The following is a 22,049-nucleotide window of genomic DNA, read 5'->3' as shown; positions in this document are numbered from 1 at the left end:
CTTAAGCAGAGGACCCAGGCTTCTTTACAAACACTTGTTTATGCATGAGTTACTTAGAGAAATTTTTGAACTTGTGCAATTAGAATTTGTTGGATTTTCTTGAAAGATAACACTGAAGACAATGGCTGGAAAATTTTTCTTATCTCTAATAAGAATAAAAATGTTCTGTTATATTACTGTAGTTAATAGTTAATTCTGATATTGAGCAGAGTAAAGGGTTAAATGTCACTTTAGCAAGACAGTGGTGAGCAACCTCACAATGATATGTGCTTTCTGTTATGATATGGCATTCTTTTAGATGATTTAGGTGAGAAAGTTCTGTTAACTCTACTAGAAACTCGTTCCTAAACTTTAAATTAAACTATAAATTTATGTGGAGGAAAGTTGAATGTTTGCATAGGGTTTGGGACCCGTCACTCTTTCTACCTTTTCTGTTCCCCTTAAGCATATCTTTTCCCTTTCAACATTTCTTTCTGTTTTAGTTTTTCCTGTGGCTACATACCTTTTTGGTGTCATATTCTGGTTTGTAATCTTATTCTTTATTCCACAGCACTTTCCCTGTTCATCCCCAGTCACTTCACCTGTTTCTCATTTCCAACTCCTTTGTCATGACTTCACATTTTCTTGCACTTTTTGTCCTAGAAAAGTCATTGGTGACAAGTAGGAGCAGTTTTTGCCAAATGGTACCTAAAGGTGTGAAGAGAAAAGTGATGATTTAGTAAAATTGGCATTTTGTTTTTATGTCTAGAAGAAGGTTACTTCTCCTTTGCAGGTGTTCTTCTGTGAAGTACAAAAAATTGTATGGCTGTTAGTCAAGGTTTATAGCCAGCTGCCTGTGATCAAGTCTAATTGAGCAAGAATTGTTCTGCATAGTGAACCACTTTTCCTCCTAGTCACACTTTTCTGTTATAGAGAGGCACAAACACTGATAAGCAACGTTCTTGTCCATGATTGGATGGTGAAAGAGGAATTGCTCCCAAGACCCATATCCATTCTACCATGCAGAGTTAGTGATAACATTTACAGAATATGCTTGTGGTCCCACATCTCCCATCCAGTTCTCATTTTGTCAGATGTGGTAGCTTTTGCCTTAAAATAGATTTCCAAAGTTGTTCCATTCACCTACCACAACTGCCGTTAACTGAGGCAGCAGTCACAGCCTCTGTTCAGAGAGAGATGCACATGTAAAAGAGACATCTTGCCTCCCACTTTCCTTTGTGTACCATAAATGGTTCTCATAAGTGAGCTTGGGAACCCCAACGCTATGATGTGATGGGGTATTTCTGCATGATTCTCATCTTTTGAAAGCTGAAAAGTGTGAGGCCTTGCTAGCAGGTACTCCAGCCATCTGAGTCAGGATCACTGTGTATCATATCGAGCATCTGATTTTCCTAAGAAGTGAGTGTTTAAGCAGTGTTTTCCCATTGAGAGACCACAAAGTGCAGTGTCTGGAGATTCTACTAGTAGTGCATTGAAACCTGCTGAAGGTGAACTTGGATGTAATGGAACATTACTGATGCAGCCTGATTTGTGTCTTAATGTGTATATTTTTGTCTTGGTTGTGGAGAACCTTCCTAAGACCTGTCACTGTAGGGTGTTTTTGTTTTCAATATTCATTTCTTAAAGCAAAGGTTGAATAAACTTCAGTCTGGACATCCAAAGGTGCTGTTAGTCAGTACAGTGCTATGAGTTATATAAGCATTAACATCTGAAGTTAGTAATAGTTGAATATTCATACCTCTGTGCTCTTTAATTAGAAAGTGATCATTATTTTAGAAAGCTGAATGTCAGTTCTAAATGAAAAGTTGAGGTCAATTCATGAAAGAATACATCTTGCTGTACAATATTTTTCTTTCACTAAATTTCAAAATATGTGTATATCTGCATCTTTCATTTTTGTTTGTCATGTTGTCAGAGAACCTAGTGTATGATATTCAGTTATCATATACTGTATTTATAATATTCCTGATAGTACAAAATTGGTTCCCAATGAAGCTCAGGTTTTGACATTGATATTTTAAATCATGATTCAACAAGGAGATCTCAATGGTTCGGAGTCTGTGCAAAGTTTAATTGATTTCTGGGAAATTGTATAAGAATCTATCTGCTCAGAACCCTTCGTAGCATCAGAGTGCCTTTTGTTTCTTATTGTTTTCCCCCTTATTTTATCTGTCAACAATTAATATAGTTTTCAACTAAGTTCATTGGTACAGGTAAGCCATTTTGAAAGGAGAAACAGTTGACAAACTCTTTAACTGTAACTGACAATACTCATTGACTTTGTATGTAAAAAGCTTGTGAGATGAGCTTTAGTTCTGGGAAACTAATTGCCGAACAGTTAAAATAAATGAATTGTATAAGCTTATTCCAGTAGCACTCTTTTTGCATTTTTTGTGTAGTATTCAAGAAAAGCAGGTAACGTTTTAATGTACAAGGTCAAAGACAATAAAGGTTATTAGAGTCTGGGAGGTGGGGGGAAGAGGGAACGTGCAGTTGCCAGGATACTGAAGCAAAAAGGCATCAAAAACCACATAGTTAACATACATCTTGTACTTAATGTTGTTAATGTAGAAGTAGTTTCAAATAACGATGGCTTCTCAAAGTTAGAAATGCTGAAACAAGGACCACAGAGCTGTGTATTTGATTGGTGATGATACAGTTAACAGAACTGGTTGCAGTAGGAAAACTATTGAGGTTATTTCAAAGATATTGAGTGTATACCAAAGTGAAATACAACTTCATTACCACAAATACTATTTCATTACTACTACTACTTTTTTGATATTACAGAGTATCTGTGATGCTTTGTTGTAAGTTACATACATCTCTCGTGTTGTTGGAACTGACAGTATGGTTTTCAAGTGGGTAGAGATTGGAACAGTATCTACAGTATTTTGGTGTTATTTGTCATATGGACAGCAACAAGAACGCAGTAATTTGACAGAATTTATTCATGTGGGTGATAAACAAGAAAATCGATAAGCATGAAAAAAACCCAGTAGTGTTTGCTTGAGGTGCGATAGCTAGGAAATAAAAAGTGTCCAAATACAATAAAACTCTTAAATATGAAAAATTCAATTTTTCAGATGAATTGCATGAAGCTTTATGTTGACATAGTGCAGAATAGTGAACTGATTTATACTTTGTCTTTCAGATGAACCAGAAACACGAGATGCATGGTGGGCAGAAATCAGACAAGAAATAAAATCCCATGCCAAGGCATTGGGTTGTCATGCTGTAGTGGGCTACAGTGAATCAACTAGCATTTGGTAAATCATGATGATGATTTGATTTTCGAAATGCCAGAGAAAATTTATTTCATCTTCAGTGGATTAAAAATGATTCAACACAGTTGTTTGTATTGTCTAATATACCTACTTCAGAGAGTTTGTTAAGTAACTTTTGGAGATTTCAGTATTGTGGGGGTTTTTTAATGTGTTTTGGTTTGGGTTTTTATTGGGTTTTAAGTTTTCTCTAATGAATTTTGCAACTTCTATTAAAAAATAAAATTCAAACCGATGTATTTGCTTTGGTAGTAATACTGATTTATCTGTGAAATTTTCTAGAGCTAATCTACCTGAATAGTTAAGACCATTCTTGAAAGTGTATGTATTGTAGATTCATTATTGGGTAACAACTGGCAGACCAGTACTTAAATTGTAATCTTCAAACTTAAGGCACAAGTTCTTTAGTAGGAATGTATTAATTGTAAATTAAAGGAGAATATGCTGCCTGATAGATCTAGAATACCTTAGGCGTAAAAGTTCTGTATTTCTTTATTTCTTTGTGGAGAACGTATGTAATTATTGTTGTCTTTCAGTACCTCAGTGGTGTTTAACATATTAAACTGCAGCTCTGCAGTAGTCTTTGTGAGGCTGAACCCCCCCAGCCCTGCATCTTATTCAGGCCCAAACTCCAGTGTCTTAGTGTATTCCCTTTGGCTAAGAAAATGTCAATCTTGCGCATTTTGATGGCTTAATAACAGAATTTGTGAGAGGCTTGGAGATTGGCAGAAATAATTTGGGACTCATCTAATTACTTGTCCTTCTCTCTGGCCCAGGAAAGATCGTGTCTCTTTCTAGCTCCAGAAAGTAACCTGTGAAGAGCTCATCCTGGGGCCAAGTGTATTGACTGGTTAACAAACAGAGAAGTACTCTGGCTCACTAGTTGTTTTGAATTGCTCTATGAAAGTAACTGAAGCAAACTCAGACATCTGAATTTATGTTCTGTCAAGTTGATTTTTGCCTGAATACTTTAAAGAAAAAGCAGAAAAGATTTGCCTTTTTTTTTTTTTTAAGAGAAAAGTTGGAGAAAGAAGTTTCATTTCACTTTGCAATTGATGAGTTGAAGAAAGAAATACAGAGTTAAACGTTCTTTTTTTTGTTCAGTGCACACCATCTGTTAGTAAAGTAGTAAGATAACCAGAAATTATTAATCTGAAAGCCACAGCACTGACTGCTTCACATTTGTTGCTCCTTTGCATTTATTGCTTCACTGCAGGTAGAAAACAAAACAAAACCACTGAATATATTGTTTTTTCACAAAGCTTGTATTTCGGAAGTCAAGTGCTTGTGCTAGCAGAGTAAGAAGACTGGAGAATTTAGTTTACCGACAAGGCATGGTTTATTTTCCCAGTGCTGTCTTGTCTGGTTATGTTCTGTCTTGCTTGGTGTATTAAAGGCCATATTTTTACCTCAGAATTGCAGTGTGCAAGTTTCCATCACTGAGGGATGAACTTGCACTGACAAGGAAAGATTTATTCCACTGACTGTCAGTCTCCTTGTAAAAAGCATGACTGTTTAGTATCCTTTTCTACCTTAGCTATGGGTAAGGAATGTACAGAGTATAGATGGGCAGTCAGTTATTGGGTTATTTCACACTTTCATTTTTTGTTAAGTAATTTAATGGGGTAATATTTGATTGTCGACAGAATAGTTCTAGAGTTCTCATGCTTACTTGCCAGTTCAGCTTTATTCTAAGCTTAAAGAGTAAGTGTCTGCAAGTACTGGTCTGCCAGACATGTTATGTGTGAAAAATTATTCTGGAAAGAGAAACAACAAATAAAAAGGCACATATGTCATTCCAGAAAATGTGGGAAAGCTTTTCTCCATATTTTTTTCCAATATAGTATTTTTTAAGTACTGCATGTTAGATTTCTTATTCAATTTCAGAAATACCAAAAGCTCTGTGATCATAGTTTGCACTTTTGACAGCTTTAACTTTGTTAAATCATCGATATTATCAGTTAGTTTCTATGCTATATGTGCCATTATTGTAGTTGTTCATAGTAAAATTTTATTGTTTTGCTACTTTTTATCCTCCCAAGAAGCACCCTTGTCAGTGTTGTGTTGTAACTTCGTTTGAAAGTGAATGTTTTTGAGATGATGAGGCTCTCAACTTCCATTTTACTTTGGTAAACAATTATGCACAGGGGTAATTTTTAATGTTTCTTTGCTTTTGTTGGTTGTCTGGATTTATTTGCATTATTAACTGTAGTATTGAAAACCACACTTAAACCTGGTTAGCCTTTGTGATGTTACAGCATATTATTTCTAACATAGGGCAAAGCTCTTTAGTCTTTTTGAATCTCTTCCTTGTACAATGGTTTAAATACCAGAAGAGGATGTTTGTGACTTTTAATGGATAAAATTTCACAAATGCACAAAATTATTAGTTATATTGAATTAGTTATATTGAATTCCTTGAGACTTTTGTACCAGCCTGTTAGTAGTTTTAAATAAAAGTAGCACTAAGTAGTAGGAATTCACTTTGTTGTAATTCTTTTCTCTTATAGTGAAGAGGTCTGTATTTTGTCCGCGTCTGGCACAGCAGCTGTACTGAACCCTAGGTTTCTTCAGGATGGCACCATGGAAGGCTGTTTGGAACAAAGGTTGTCATGGCAGCCTGGCTTCTTTTCCATAGGGTCAGAGAAGGGAGAGGTTGATTTTTTTCCTCAGAGCCAAGATAGTTCTTCTCTATTAGGGTAGGTTACAGAGTTACAGTGCAGGATGCGGGACCAACCACTTTACTGCTTTTCACTAACAACAACAACAACAGAAGTAATGGAACTCTGCACCAAATTAGATATTCTGTTTTTATTTCTAACAGTCTGAATAAGGTAACACATTGGACTACTAACCACAGATCATAACTCAGTTTTTTTTCTTTGCTGCTCTTCAGGTATCTTTCTGAACTTTATATCACTGTACAAAAAATGACAGATGTATGATAAATTATGTAAGGCAAAAACTGCAGTGGCTGTAATATTTGTATATATGCTCTATCTATACTGTTTAAGAGCTGTATGGGAGATAACATAGCTTGGTTGTAAACCAAAGCTGGTGCCAGACTTTTGTGAAAGATACATGTTTTAGTTAAATTAATGAACAAAATTATAAAACTGAAGGAAAATCATGAAGTTTCCTGTTGTTTCTGTTCTTGCAAATAAAATTTGAAGAATGAGTATTGACAAACAGTTATTTTTTTACAAAAAATAATTAATGCATACTGGCAATTTATTACATGTTTGTCAGGGTAGTCATCAAATATTCCAAGGGATTATTGTAATTATAAATAAGGCTATTTATTACACCTTAGCACTTGCATTATGTTTTCCATAATAACCCGGCTACCATAGTGTTATTTATTATAATTTTAGTTTGTTAGCAGGAGGCCATTAACTTCTTGTGTAAATAGACTTCTGAAAACTATAGCCAGAAAAAAAAAATTACTTATTTCTGTATTCATTATATGACGAAGAGAAAAAATTATCATGTTCATAATATGAAGAAAATTGCATTTTTACCAAAATACATATTTTTGATGCTGCTAAAAGTTTTGGTATAGATTAGAAATGCCAAAGGAAGGTAAAACAACTAAACAGGCAAAGCCTGTGTTTGACACAAAATATACTTGCCAAAGTCTATAATAACAAATGTTCCATATCTGTCAGATTTGCTTAAGCATCTCTTCAGAATTCACTGAGAAGGATTGTTTATGCAAAACAGAATAAATTTGCAGTGATGCAGTTAGCCTATACTTTCCTTGTTCATATTTTTATAGTGGTTATTCCTAGATATTTCATATGGAGGAGTGGGACTAAGTATTCTAAGTGAATAACGAGTTTTACCTGTTACCTTATATTAGGAAATAATCTTGCTATTCTTCTTAAAATGTTAATATACATTGTGCTGCTTCTCAGTAGGATGATTGATTTGTTATGTTCTGCGCATTAGGTTTGTGTATGTTTTTGGTCACAATCTGTGTAAAAGACTTTCATTGTATTTGGTACAGCTAATTCTGTGTACAACCATTGTACCGTGACTACATTTAGAAATTGTAGTGCCTAAAGCCAGCTCAGTAATGTTTTAGGTTTGTAGAAATTGCTGGTCATTGTATGTATCATTTCTTGATCCATGTATAACAAGTTCAATGCCAGTTTTATTTATAGCATTTTTTCTAGTAGCGTGCACCCTAATTCTGTTCTAATTTATAAAATGCAATTCGTGTCATGTTGGTATAAGGTAGCAGTGTATGATTTGAATAGGTACCTGTAGGTGTTTATACACGTATGCGTATATTGATCCTTGTTAATAAGATGCAGATGTTTTAAGTGTGTTCTCCATAATGTATTTTTAGGATTGAAGAAACATCACCACCAGGTTGTGGATTTTGCCATATACCATATGATGAACTGAACATGCCATTCCCTGCTCACCTCACTTACTGTTACAACTGCAGAAAACAAAAAGTTCCTGATGTTCTTTTCACGACAATTGATCTTCCTGTAGAAGCAATAGTTATTGGGAAGGGATGTCTTATTCAAGCAAGGTACCTATCAAAATGTTTACTTAGTAAAGTTTTGGAGATCTTTGAAAGAATTCCTCTTGCTAAAATTCAGTATGTCATAGAATCATGTCATAGAATGGTTTGGGTTGGAAGGGATCTTAAAGATAATTTAGTTCCAACTCCTCTGCCATGGGCAGGGACACCTTCCACTAAACCAGGTTGCTCATCAAACCTCCGTTAATGACAGCGTACTAGGGTACAGGAGGAAGAGGAGGACAGCCTTCTCCTCTCCCTGTTACATGTGGTGTCTGTTGATGGACAATCTGGTAACTTATTCATGTTGATGGACATTTGGTAAATGTTCTGCCTATTTTTCTTTTTTAGTGTCAATGGGAGTTGCTGTATTTTGTCTGCCTGGATGTAAGAGTGTCATGCTTTAACTTGCTGTTTAGGACTGTTAGTGAGGTCATACAGCTATTGCACAAGAAACCCGGTGAACCAATTAAGTCAGTTGTGTTAATTCTGTGCTGATGTCCATAACTGGACATCATCTCTGTAGAATTGTTGGCTATGTCCAGTTTATGCTGTGGTATTTGAATTTGGAAAAGGGGATAAGGTGGTTTACAGTGGGAAAGAAAGAAGAGCTGGCTATGTACAGTCTGTGTGGGTGGCTAACTACATGGATAAATAGCTGTTTGGATGGTTGGGCTGAGAGGTAGTGATTTATGGTTCATAACCTATCTGGATGGCCATGACAAGTGTAATAGAGTCTGCAGTGGGATCTGTCCTGTTGAACAGCTTCATGTTGTGAAGGGAATGATGGACTGCATTCTCTTCAAGTTTGCCAGTTACACCAAAATGAATGGGACATGAGACAAAATGATACCTGTCCAGTTTTGCCCTGTGAGAGTAAGATGTACATCAGAAAACTAGAGCAAGTTCACTGGTGGGTCACCAGAGCGGTAAGGAGCACCTGCCCAATTAAGAGAAGCTGTGGGTGCTGGACTTGTTCAGTCTGGAGAGAGGAAGAATTCAGAGGGACCTTAGCAGCTTGCCAGTATCTATTAGGAGGTTATGGAGCATATGTATAGCCAAGGTCTGCACAGTGGGAGAGTGAGAGACGGTGGACCTAAGTTGAAGCAAGATTGATTCAGAGTGGATATAAGGGAAAACTACTTACCCATGATGGCAGTCAAGCAATGGAACAGATTTCTTAGGAGGTATGCAGTCTCAATCATTGGGCACTTTTCAAGACCTGACTGGATAAAGCTCTGAGCATCCTGGTCTGAGCTCGGAGTTGACTGTGATTTGTCTGTACAAGAGGTTGGACTGGAGACTTCCTGAAGTCCCTTCTCACCTGAGTTGTTTTTAAGATCTATGATTATAATTTCTGACTTTTGTTTTATATATAAATTTACTTTCTGTGTGGCCTATTTTTATTGTTAGTATAAATATACAGTTTTCTATTAAAAATGAAAATCAAATCTTACTTACTGAAACTCAGTGCCTCAGCCTGCCTTGGTCTTCTTGACAAGAATTTAATTTTTTTCAGGATTTTAAAATACATTGAAAAAGAAACTGATTGTATGAGGTCATACAAGGAAAAAAAAATGCTGTGATCACTTTCAGTCTTCAACAGTACATTAAAACTGATCATCTGCTGATGTCATGTACTGTTTCATATTGTCAGGTTATGCCGGCTAAAGAAGAAAGCTCAAGCTGAAGCAAATGCAACATCTATCAGTAATCTCTTGCCATTTATGGAATATGAAGTGCACACCCAACTGATGAATAAACTGAAGCTGAGAGGAATGAATGCTCTGTTTGGACTGAGAATTCAGATCACTGTGGGTGAAAATATGCTAATGGGGCTGGCAGTAAGTATAGTTTTAATCTTGGGATTCTTTTGCTTTCTTACAGTCTTTTTTCAGCACAAAAAGGCATACAGGTGTTGTGGAATACAGAGTAACTAGCAATATTCATAACATTATGTTATGAATAAATATGAAGTCATGGAAAGGAACGACGTGTCTAATTGTTGACAAATCAAGACAGGATGTCTTTCAGCACCACAGAAAGAATTACAGAATCTCTTGAAACTCTTTTAGAGGACTAAATTATTAGAAAGGGGATGAGAGAAAAATAAACTTTCAATGGTTTAATGACATAAATTATAGAGAAAATACGATGTTCTTCAAAGGTCGTGTCAAAGAGTTTCCTGTACCTCAAGTTGCATTAGAATTTCATGACAAATAAGGTCAATAAAGTCTCAATAAATCTTTTGGTTAGTTGCTAACAAAAGAAAGGTCTGTTGCATCTTCTTTGATAGCACCGAACAAGTAAATGATAGATCGGGAGTGTCTCACAGATAGTCATGAAGTGTTCATTAACAATACTTTCTAACCTCATTCTGTCATGTGGGGTTAGAATAGTGAAGTATGCTGCAGCTTCCTGCATCAATATGAGATGATGCTTGGGTAATACTGACTGGCTTGCATGTTCTTTTATCTGAACTGTTGATCTGTTTTCTATAAATAGAAATGGGATTGTCACGACTTCAGTGACACTGTAAGTGGTTTGGCCAAGTTTTAAATCTTTGAAACCATCACTTGCCTAAGCAAAATATACTGCAGCAGAGGTTTTAATTCATAGTTTATTTGGCACTTTTAGGTAGGTTAAGGACTCCACATTGGAAAGGACCCATGAGAAGGAGAGACTTTATTAAAAGAATAGTGTGGGGGGTGTGTTCATTTGTTTGTTTGTTTGTTTTCGTTAAGTGAACAGGAGAGAAAGATCCACTTATCATGGGAAGAGATCATGCTGTAATGTGCGTGTTACAGTGCTGTACATTATAGCATAAGCATCATGGAAAACTTTATATGAAAATACTGGAAGTACATGCTTATGTAATTGTAATTTTTCTTAATGACTTTTTCAAAGTCTGCAACAGGTGTGTATCTAGCAGCTTTGCCAACACCTGGTGGTATTCAGATTGCTGGGAAGACTCCAAATGATGGCACCTATGAGCAGCATATATCTCACATGCAAAAGAAAATAAATGATACGATAGCAAAAAACAAAGAACTTTATGAGATTAATCCTCCAGTAAGTGAAGCTTTTATATTCTTAAAGCATTCTGAGATATATACCATGTATATCCATGAATTCTTACTGAGCTAATCATTCAGAACATAAGTTGTTTTTTAATAGAGATACGAATTCTTTTCACTATATTTTGCAAACCTGCTGGAATTTTCAGATCTCTTAAGTCACATAACCAAATCGGTTTGTATTTATTTAGATTTAGTTCTCAGTAAAATTATTTTCAGAATGTTCTGATTCTTAGAACCAAATAGATTGCTTATAGTTGAAATTATTTCTAAGCTACATAGAACAACTGTTAATTTTTATATCCTTTTTAGGAGCTACCTGAAGAAATCATTGGGTCTCCCATTCCAGAGCCAAGACAACGTTCCAGGTTATTAAGATCTCAGTCAGAAAGCTCTGATGAAGTTACAGAGCTAGACCTTTCACATGGGAAGAAGGATGCTTTTGTCTTGGAGGTGATGAATGTTTTCAGTACTCCTTTTCATATTTCTCTTTTCCTGGAATATATATAAAAAATGGAGAAAAGTTTTCTCACCTCCAAAGGCAGTTGTTAAATTATATATAAATTTTTGCTTTTTGTATCGGTGGAAAATGTTAAGTATTGGATTTCCATTGTCTCCCTTTTTCTTATTCTAGCAATATCTGGAATAATAACTAACAGCTGTTAAGAAATGCCCTTCTGCCTACTTCAAGCAGCAGTCATGACTCATCCAAAATTTAGATATATTTTTATAAGCATTGAGCTTCTGTATTGTCACACTTTATAGCAATGACTTATGTCTCATTGGAATAGGCAGAGAATGATCACATCAGTATAATACAGACCTTATGAGAGCTCCAGTAGCCAAAGGTCCTTAGCTGGAAAAAGTTGTAATTTGCTGTGTGGAACCTTCAGCATTTTAAATTGTTTTTAAAATTGTCTTTTTATCATTCTTGTCTTACCTGTTGCAGTTTCCGTGTGTTCTGTGCATATTGCTTTATTTTTAATACAATTCAATTAAGGGAACTATTTTTCAAGTGTTAAGCATATCATAAGCTGCTAGTTAAGATTTACAGGTCTGTCTGGTTGATGGAATCCCTTTTTAAAATGTCAGCTTAATTGCCAGATACAGATCTCTTGATGACAAAGTTCTTACATTTTTCTGAGACTTAGGAGTGGAACAGCAACATGATTTTTATCAATTACTCTTTTTTCCAGATTGATGATACAGATGCAATGGAAGATGTACATTCTTTACTGACAGATGCTCCACCACCTTCTGGTATAGTTAAAGCAATAGTTTTCTAATTTATACTGTAGGCTGCAAAATTGTAGAATCTTAGAGTGGTTTGGGTTAGAAGGGACCTTAAAGATTGTCCAGTTCCAATCCCCCTGCCACAGGCAGGGACACCTTCCAGTAGAGCAGGTTGCTCAAAGCCCTGGGTTGTATGGGGCAAAAAGATGACAAAATTTAGACTGAATGGCTAATTTGTAGGTTTCAGGGTCGTTGAAATTAGAAGCAGAGAGAAACAAATGGTCTTCAAGTATTTGTAGCCATGTAATCTGACAGATTGGTGTTGTATTCCAAGAATGTTATTTAAGGTGAGAAGTTTGCCCTTCCAGCACTCTTATTCAACAAGTGCATTTATATTTTCCTTGCTTTGTGGTTGTGCCGTACTATCAATTTAGGCATTTGGCTGGTTGCATTTTGAGCCCATGTGTGCCTTCAGTGTTCATAGAATTTCGCATCAGGATGTGTACCCGTCCAAGAGCCAGCTTCTTACACTTGGTTTCTATCAGCCACTTTTTCCTTTGTCTAACATTGGGAAGAACAGAGAATCGTTGCTTTATGTCAGTCTTCTTTATGCTGTTTGTTGTCGTGTAAATATCTGTCTTACCCTCCTTGATGGAACTCCTGGCTCTGGATGTAGTTGTCCCTTATATGGAAGTTACTCAGTACATTTGGTTGTCCTTATCCTCCCTCTCTTGTTTTCGTGAGTTTCCCCATGTTTCATCTGAACATGTATCAGTTCTCTTCTTAATAATTATTATCAGTGTTTATCATGGAGTACTGCTGAGCTCAGAACTATCCTTGTCATAGTTATCTATTACTACCACCAAATCTTTTATTCCTTATCGATTATCCTTTGTTAGGTCCTGCTGCAGTTGATTTTACTACCCTAAAATAAGACAATCAGCAGTCATTTCATGTTATCCTCTTTGCAGATATATTACGAATATGTTGGAAGCATACAATCCTGAATGACAGATGTCTCCACTGTGAAAATTGACCATGTATTTTGACCCTTTCTTTCCAGTTTTATCATAATTGCGTTTACTTCAATAGTACTCCATTCTACCCTTCAGCATATTAAGTTTCTTAGAGTCCTTGGTGATCAATCTTATCAAACACTTTTCGATGTCCAGAGAAGACTGTATCAGTCAGATGCTTTTTGTTTGCATGCTTGTTGGCAGCTTGTGAGCCGTGACTGTTATTTAGAAAAGTGGTATCAGTTCCTCTGCAGTGTCTTTATTATATGCCCATGAACTCCATTTTCTGGAATAGCTTGTATGGGCCAGTAATACAGATACCTGTACTAGGCAGTTAGTAGGTCTGAGTCACTAAAAGCACCTCACTACCTGAAGATGTCTGCTTTTGATGCTCTGAAAGAAAATCTGTTAATATTTATACCTTCTGTAAGCTGCTATGCAATTTCTTTTCTAGCTCATTTGGTGCATTTACATAGGCCCTACCAGATTTTTCTCTTTTGTGCCCATTTAGCTGTATCTTTAGATTTTCAGCATTGCCTATTGGCTGTTTATAAACCTTTCTTACCCTGCTGTTTAGTCATTATACCTTTTTTTCTTTTTTTTTTGTTTGGTCTTTTCAGGTCTCTGTTAGTAAGTGCTGGATACTTGCACTCTGTTCTCCAGGTAGTATCTTTAGAGCACCTCTATGCTCTCTATCAAAGGTTAGCTTTTTAGCTTTTCTTATCACACCTTTTTAGTAAGTTTCCTCATTTGTACATAGTTTATCTATTAGAAACTAGGCAAAGCAGTAGTGGACTTTGGGCGTTCATCCTTCCTACATGAAGTAGGAATATGCCTTAAACAGAGCTAAAAAGCCTTATTTGAATGCTGCTTCTTGCTCAGGACCAGCTAGTCAGGGGTTTCTTGTTTTGTGGGTTCTGTGAACTGCTCAGGGAGCTTGTCTCACCAGTTAGTCTTGGCATCAACTGGGAGTTACCCAGTCTCCATGTGGAGCAACTGTCACTGTTGCATTTGATGCCATTGTAGCTTCTTTCATGTTCCTCAACATGATGACATTGGTGGCCTTGCTTTTTGGCTGTTGAAGAAATATTTAGAATAAGAATTCTGCAGTGAATTAGTGTTTCGGAACTAAAGTTCCAGCTTTCCTATCCATTTTTTGTCGCCGCAGTATGAATAACAAAAAGCATGTGTTTCTTTTGTATGTTATATTGTATTCTTCAGATGCTATGTTTGTTTTTTGAATGTTGGTCTTATTTCTGGTATATTATTCAATATTCAAAGACACATGAGGGAAAATACTTGCAAAACATCAAGTAAGATCACATATGTTTCTTTAAAAGTATTTTTATATTTCAGTGAGCAACACAGATTTCCCCAAATATTTTCTTTACAGGTTTTTACAGTTGCAACACAGAAATTATGCCTGGTATAAATAACTGGACACCGGAAATTCAAGTAAGGTTATTAAAAGAAAATTAAAACTTTTTTCCCCAGTCATGTTGAAATATCCTGTAGTAATTTAGATACATACTAGAGATCATTAATTTTGAAAGAGAAATCAAAAGGATACTCTTGTGTTAGAAATAAAAGTAGTATTTTAGCAAGAAAAATAGGGTATGAGAACCTGTTTCTTTGAGGGTTTTTTCCATGCTGTCATGTAACAGAGAACCTGGTATAAAAATGCAAAAATTAGAAAATAATTACCGTAAACATGAACTTTAAGGATTTGGGCATTTTTTAAGAGCTTGGCTAGATTTTGAAGCCTCTTTAAAGAAACAAATTGTTGACTGTGTTTACTTAGTGTGAAATATTGATATGATAACATTAATAGGCTAAGGTAAATAAGAATTAGATAAAACCGATCTGGTGAGTAGAGAAAAATTGCATTCATAAGTAACTTTTAAACACATTTAAACACATTCTGTCATGTTTGTACGACAGAATTCAGTCTCAGAAAGAATGAGTTAAAACAGATCTAAGTGAGCTTTTAGACCTAATTGGCACAATGCAAGACTGCTCTGCAGAGGCACAGCTCAAACCTGAAAACAGTATGACTGCACCAGCAGCATACTCTCAGGTTGGTGGGGTTGCCTGTGTACCTGTATATGACATTCCATTATTGCCCACATTGTTGCACACAGTTAACATAATTTTTAACAGGAGTTAAAAAAATACATAGCAGGTAGAATGACTCCTTTATGAGGCAAGTAAAAAGAGCATAGACTATTTCCTGTCTTCCGTAATAACTTCTTTAATATATATTCATATGCATTAGTTCACAGGAAAATTTCCATTCGTTTGTAAAATTTCATGAGCAATAAGCATTTTACTTGACTTACTGTTTCTACAGTGTTTTTCCTTCCTTTCCATCCCTCTCCTTATCCCCCACTCTCTCCCTCTCCCTCACCCTGTTATGCATAATTTGTCTTTTTAATGAATTTGTTTTGGGTTTAATATAACGTAGAGGCACATATTGGGAAAAGATTAATGTGTGTTTGTTTCTAATTTAGATGTTCACAGCAGTAAGAGTATCCAGATTAAGCAACGTTAATCTAACAAATCAAACACTTAATAAGAACTTTAATGATCTCTGTGAGAATCTGTTGAAGGTAAGAATCTTATTTCAGATATTTTTTGAATTGTTCCAATGGAAGCGAAGTAAAATCAGGCTATGCTGAAAATATAATTTTCTTCATAATTACTTTTCAGAATTAGACTACAAAATGTCTGTGACTAGTGTGTAAGTTGCTATAAAGATAGATTACTCTTAATATATTAAGGATTTCCAAAGTTTTTTTAACCTGAATGAGTCCTTTGACGAGTAGCATAATCTAGAAATAGACTGCTACACAGTAGATTGCATTTTATCTTGACATTTCATAGAATAGTAGAATGGTTTGGATTGGAAGGGACCTTAAGATCATCAAGTTCCAACCCCTCTGCCATGGGCAGGGATGCCTCACCCTAGACAATGTCACCCAAGGCTCTGTCCATCCTGGCCTTGAACACTACCAGGGATGGAGCATTCACCACTTCGTTGGGCAACCCATTCCAGTGCCTCACCACCCTCACAGTAAATAACTTCTTCCCTATATCTAACCTGAACTTCCCCTGTCTAAGTTTAAACCCATTACCCCTTGTCCTGTTGCTACATTCCCTGATGAAGAGTCCCTCACCTGTATCCTTATAGGCCCCCTTCAGATACTGGAAGGCTGCTATGAGATCTCCACACAGCCTTCTCTTCTCCAGGCTGAACAGCTCCAGCTTTCTCAGCCTGTCTTCATACGGGAGGTGCTCCAGCACCTCGTGGCCCTCCTCTGCACTTGCTCCAACAGCTCCATGTCCTTCTTATGTTGAGGGCACCAGAACTGTGCACAATACTCCACGTGAGGTCTCACAAGAGCAGAGCAGAGGGGCAGGATCACCTTTTGACCTGCTGGCCACACTTCTTTTGATGCAGCCCAGGATACTGTTGGTTTCTGGGGTGCAAGCGCACACTGAAGCCGGCTCATGTTCAGTTTCTCATCAACCAACACCCCTAAGTCCTCCTCCTCAGGGCTGCTCTCAATCCAATCTCTGCCCAGCCTGTAGCTGTGCCTGGGATTGCCCCAACCCAGGTGTAGGACCTCGTACTTCGCATTGTTGAACCTCATGAAGTTGGCATTGGCCCACCTCTCGAGCCTGTCAAGGTCCCTCTGGATGGCATCCCTTCCCTCCAGCATATCAACCGAACCACACAGCTTAGTGTCATTGTCCAACTTGCTGAGGGTGCTCAAACCCACTGTCCACTGTTACCAACAAAGATGCTGAACAGGATCAGTCCCAGCTCCGACCCCTGAGGGACACCACTCGTTACCCATCTCCAGTTGGACATTGAGCTGTTGACTGCAACTGTCTGCATGCAGCCATCCAGCCAATTCCTTATCCATTTAGTGATCTATCCATTACATTTATGTATCTCCAGTTTAGAGACAAGGATGTTGTGCATTGCAGCATAGAATGCTTTGCACAAGTCCAGTCACGCCTCTAATTCTTGTTCAAGAAAAGATTAGTATGATTACATGATTTCTACTATGAAAGAGTTTTGATCTTTAATTTCTCTGAAGTAAACCATACATATTTTTAGAGAAACACAAATAATACCTTGTCTTCAACAGAGCTTGTATTTTAAACTACGATCGATGGTTCCCTGCTGCCTTTGTCATGTGAATTTTACAGTTGCTCTACCGGAGGATGAATTAGTTCAGGTAAGTAAACTGCTTCTTTTGACTTTCAGCACGTAGGCATGCCAGTTACAGCCTTTAGTGAACATTTGCTGCTCAGAGTAAGCTAAGCTAGGATTTGATTTGCTAGTATGTCTGATGAATTCTGAAGTAAAACTTAAAGGCATGTTAGGTGAAGAAAATGGGTGGCCTGTGGAGTTCACCAGTTTTGAGAATCATGGGACTACATGGCATTTCATGAGCACAGTGCACCTTAAGACTGTATAGCTTTTTACTTGGATGGTAAACGAAAAGACCTGACTAGATATCCATTAAAAGGTGTTACCACATACATTACAAGAATATGGCACGCTGCTTTGCTAAATATGCTTTCATTACAATTTTTTTCTTGCTGCTTCAAGGTGATATGATACACTTCGTTATTTTTAAGGAAAATGTTTTCTTTAGAAGTATAGTATCATTCTTGCGTTCAATTAAACATCTCTTTTTCTCTTACAAATGAAACTATAATGAGGTTTTGTGATCTTTTTTATGTTCTTTCACCAAGAAGGAAAGAGTTTATGAACAAAATCATAAATGTGGGACAAACACTGTAAGGTGTATGTTCTAACAATGGACTTTAATATTACTTTTATGCTACGCTGTGACGGGTTTTTAGTATGTCTAGTTAGATGATTTTTTCCCTATTTTTTTTCTATGTAAAAAGCTGCCTTGTTTGCAAAATTATTTTTGCAGATTGCATGAGAGATTAAGTTACCTAATATGCCTTATATTTCTGATTTGCAGATTGCAGTCACAGCTGTTGCAATTACATATGACAAAAACCAAGCATTGCAAACCAACAAAGGCCCTACAGAAAAATCACAGCAAAGAGGTAAATGTTGTGAGGCATGTAAAGATAAGAGATAATTTTCTTTTCTTTTCTCCCCCCAGTGCCTAATGAGTTTGCATTTTAATTGCAATTACACATTTTTAAAGGGATTTCCTGTAAAATCCTAAAGTCATAACATAGAGTTTTTTAGAATTCATAAATGTGACCTCCAGTAGGATGAATTATTTATGAAGTATTTTGTATTTGCTTTACATAGTTAACAAACTTATAGTAACATGAAAAAATGTTAAGTATTGCCTTATTCCATGTAGCATCCTTCTTTGAATGTTTTTCTCTAAAGAATTAGTGTAACAGATGATGACATTCCCATTGTATTTCGAAACGTGGTACAAGTCATTAGAGAATACTTGTTCTTATAAGTAGCAAATTTTGTCTTTACTTCAAGAAGGCAGAAAATAAATTACTCATAATGCTTCAGAAAACCTCCCCAAAACCCTTAAGTAGGTCAGTAATATTTTTGGAGATCAGTGAAGCATATAGCATTACAGAGGGAGTAGAAGAGACTGCTGCAATCTGCATATGTCATCTTGCTAATGAAGCACCATCTTAAGCTAGAAATGTATGTATGCAATCTGGATGTCAGAATTTAGACAGAACTTTGAAGATATTCCATTCTGAAGAATAGAATTAGATAGATAGAGCCATATGTTTCTAAAACATTAGTTATACCTTACTTCAATAGTAACAGTAGATTGTTTTCTTTTATGGGAAATAAATTGCTACTGTTTAATGTAATATGTAGTTAACTCAGCTCCAACTGCAGAATCAACTAAAATGTATGAATTGACTTAATATTTTTTCCTGAAAATACTAAATCAAATTCTATTTACTAGAACGTGGGTTCTGTTCAATTTTGCAGCTGGATTTATTGTCAGACACCTAACTGTCTAGAACTGCATCACTGTAGGCATATGTTTAGAAAATTTGTTCTGGTCAGACCTGACTAAATTGAATCTGGAGTGCTTACTGTTAGTAGCAAATCTTATTTTGGGGATTAATTATCAATTGGGTATGTTTTCTTTGTTGAAGCATCTGCAGACAATGAAGAACAGCTACAATTTCCATTGGAACTTTGCTCTGATCCCCTTGCTTCTCAACCATTCTCACCAGCTAAAGGTTTGTTAAATGGCAGAATGCTGAACTATTGTTTTTTACTGATTCTGAGTTCTGATCTTTCATTGTTGCAGTAGCTTTAAAATATCTGTACTTCTACATGCTTTAAATAATCTTTGCTACCTAAGCATAGTGGATATGTTCATCCCTAAAGTTGAATTTTTTGTGAGTCGCATAAGATGGATTGGATAATCATTCTGTGTATGTTCTTTTGTAGATTACCTGTAGTTTCTCTGTCTTTGCATTTATAGTATCGAAAATGCTGCAAGCCACTGGGTGTTGCATGTCGTTTGACTTAAAGAATTATAAATTACTTCATGATTAGATTTGCTTCATACTGCTTTACTTCTGCAAATGGCCCATGTAAACGAACTCCATGTATTGTCAGCCTCAGATAATTAATCTCATTGTTTTAATGGTGGGAATTACCTTATCTAGCAAACACTGGTTGTTCAGCTGAGCAAAATTGCATAATTTTTTTTTCCTAAGTGAAAAGAGCCTAAACTTGCATAGTAAACAATTTGTACAGTGCAGCTTGTTTTAGTTGTTAAAGCAGTCGTTTTATTTTGCCTGTGATAGAGCTGCATTTCAAGAATGGTTGTCACAATTCTTCTGTGACTGTATTAAAAATTAGGTTGTTATTCACTGAAATCAGCTGGGTTTACTTCCTCTGTTTTTGGATTGTCTTCCCACAAAAATGGCTAGCGATAGGCAATTTAGTATCTGAGAATTATTGTAAATGTTCTTTTTAGTAAAATCTTAGAGCTTCCTTTTTGCCCTTTGCATAGGTTGCATAAAGGAGGGTGCCAACCACATTTACTTGTATTTTCAGAGGCCAGTTTAATTTCAGGAATAATATTGGTTTGTATTTTTTAAATTTATTTTTAATTTTTATTCATTTGTGTGTGGTTAACGTTTAATTTGTCACATTATGGTACTGTTAACCTTTCATTTTCAAAAAGAGGAGCTATCCAGAAATTCCTGACTGGTGTCTTTTTCACTAGACTGTGCTACTTGTATAATGGGCATTGACCAGTAGAGGGTAGCCTGTTCATTTATATCACTTCTCTGAATGTACTTTACATTCCATATTGTACTGTACATAGCTTTAGAGGCTTTCAACTAGATAATTATTTCATCTGTCATTTCTTTACAAGTGGACTCCAGGTTTAATTGTAGTTATATTTACTTAGCAGCTTATTTAATATGTTGATACCATTATTACATACTTAAGATTGTTATTTTAAGAATATTTTTATACAACCTTATATATTAAGGACCTTTAGTAAATGATCATATGGCGAGGCAGATTTTGTAAAGTTAATTATTTATACTAATGTATTATGTGTTATCAAAGTTCATAATATACTATATAGAGAATATGTTTTTCCTTATATTTTGCTCTAAAAATTTATTTTTATAAGAACAAAGCTGTTGTCCTGTACTACATGACTCTGCGCATATATTACCTGAATGGAATTAATTTTGTCTTATTAGAAGCCCTGGAGGGTGCAAGTTCTCACACAGGTATTCCTGCGGCTCAGAGAGGTGAGTTTACTTAATTTAGCCCTGCGCCAGAACAGAATGAGCATTCTTGGGATATTGGTACACTCTTTTTGGATGTGTCTCAATCCAGGAAGTGTTTACTAGTTAACTGAGAATGCATGCTCTGGTGTGGCTTAATGATATCATAATATTTTGATGTGGTTTTTAATTACAAAAGTCAGATTTGTTAATAAGTGTTTCTCTGTCAGATACATTGACATCACGTTATCTGACAGAAAATTAGTTCCCTGAGAGACAGCTTTTTTGCTTGTCTTAATTTGAAGTTAGCATGTGTTCCTTCTGTTTCTTCAGGATAATGAAGAAACTGTGTTTGCAAAACTTTTTTTTTTTTTTTTTTTTTTTTTAAGATATGCAAACACCCTTGCAACTAATACCAAAAATCATAGCAGAAACAACTCATTGTAATGATAGCAGAGGAGAGGGAGTATTTTGAGGGGGAATGGTGGGGGAATGAGGACAGCATTTTGTAAGGAAAATTCATTTGTTTTTAAAACTGAGGTGTTGTTTCAGCTTGTGACTCTTACCCTCATCACCAAAGGGTTTTTTTCAGTCTTTAGGTTAGATATTTATAAATATAGTTAGGAAGCTTAAATCATGATCAGCAGCTCTTTGTGAGGAAAAGAATAGCAATGAAAACTAAAATTAAACAAGGCTTAAATAAACTTGAAAAAGCCAAACTTAATACCTAACATGAGATTAAAATAAAAATCTAGCATTAGTCATTAATTACTGTATTTGCATGTTTTTTCAGTGATGAAGTCCCAGTCAGGCAGTTGGTTCACAGCTGGGACATCACCAGAAATCGGTACACTGGTTTGGACAAGTCAAACCTCTACAGTAACTTTTCCTTTAAACAGACCTGGAAAGGGATGTTTGTTCTCTCTCAGACACAGATAATTGCTTCCTCAGAAGGAGCATTGAGATGAGCAAGAGACATCATCCATATTTTTTTCCTTTGTTTTTTCTTTTGTTTTTCTGTCTGTGTTTTCAGCAACGTCAGTTGATTACAGTTCCTTTGCAGACAGATGCAACAGCTGGATAGAGCTCATTAAACTGAAAGCTCAGACCATAAGGCGCGGATCAATTAAGACAAGTAGGCGGCTGTTTC

The 22,049-nt window shown here is 36.0% G+C and overlaps 1 protein-coding gene across 20 annotated transcripts in view; it reads left to right on the top strand.

Annotated features, from left to right (window-relative positions):
* C2CD5 (C2 calcium dependent domain containing 5) overlaps positions 1-22,049 on the top strand; it is a 62,721-nt gene that overhangs the window by 34,497 nt on the left and 6,175 nt on the right. For 4 of the 20 annotated variants that reach the window (XM_030480775.1, XM_030480785.1, XM_030480786.1 and 1 more), the window contains 15 exons: positions 3,155-3,269; positions 5,795-5,983; positions 7,639-7,830; positions 9,479-9,665; positions 10,729-10,893; positions 11,211-11,351; positions 12,095-12,158; positions 14,541-14,602; positions 15,658-15,756; positions 17,305-17,394; positions 18,157-18,244; positions 19,292-19,378; positions 20,873-20,923; positions 21,693-21,746; positions 21,933-22,034. In XM_030480775.1, the coding sequence (XP_030336635.1) occupies positions 3,155-3,269; positions 5,795-5,983; positions 7,639-7,830; positions 9,479-9,665; positions 10,729-10,893; positions 11,211-11,351; positions 12,095-12,158; positions 14,541-14,602; positions 15,658-15,756; positions 17,305-17,394; positions 18,157-18,244; positions 19,292-19,378; positions 20,873-20,923; positions 21,693-21,746; positions 21,933-22,034 (1,686 nt within the window). Of the gene's footprint in view, positions 1-3,154; positions 3,270-5,794; positions 5,984-7,638; positions 7,831-9,478; positions 9,666-10,728; positions 10,894-11,210; positions 11,352-12,094; positions 12,159-14,540; positions 14,603-15,657; positions 15,757-17,304; positions 17,395-18,156; positions 18,245-19,291; positions 19,379-20,163; positions 20,257-20,872; positions 20,924-21,692; positions 21,747-21,932; positions 22,035-22,049 lie in introns of those variants that run through there. The other 16 variants (XM_030480789.1, XM_030480782.1, XM_030480790.1 and 13 more) reach the window with 11 other exon arrangements.

The sequence above is a fragment of the Strigops habroptila genome, chromosome 3, assembly GCF_004027225.2.
Source record: "Strigops habroptila isolate Jane chromosome 3, bStrHab1.2.pri, whole genome shotgun sequence".
Lineage (NCBI taxonomy): Eukaryota > Metazoa > Chordata > Aves > Psittaciformes > Psittacidae > Strigops > Strigops habroptila.
This window is presented reverse-complemented; position numbering and strand designations above follow the sequence as displayed.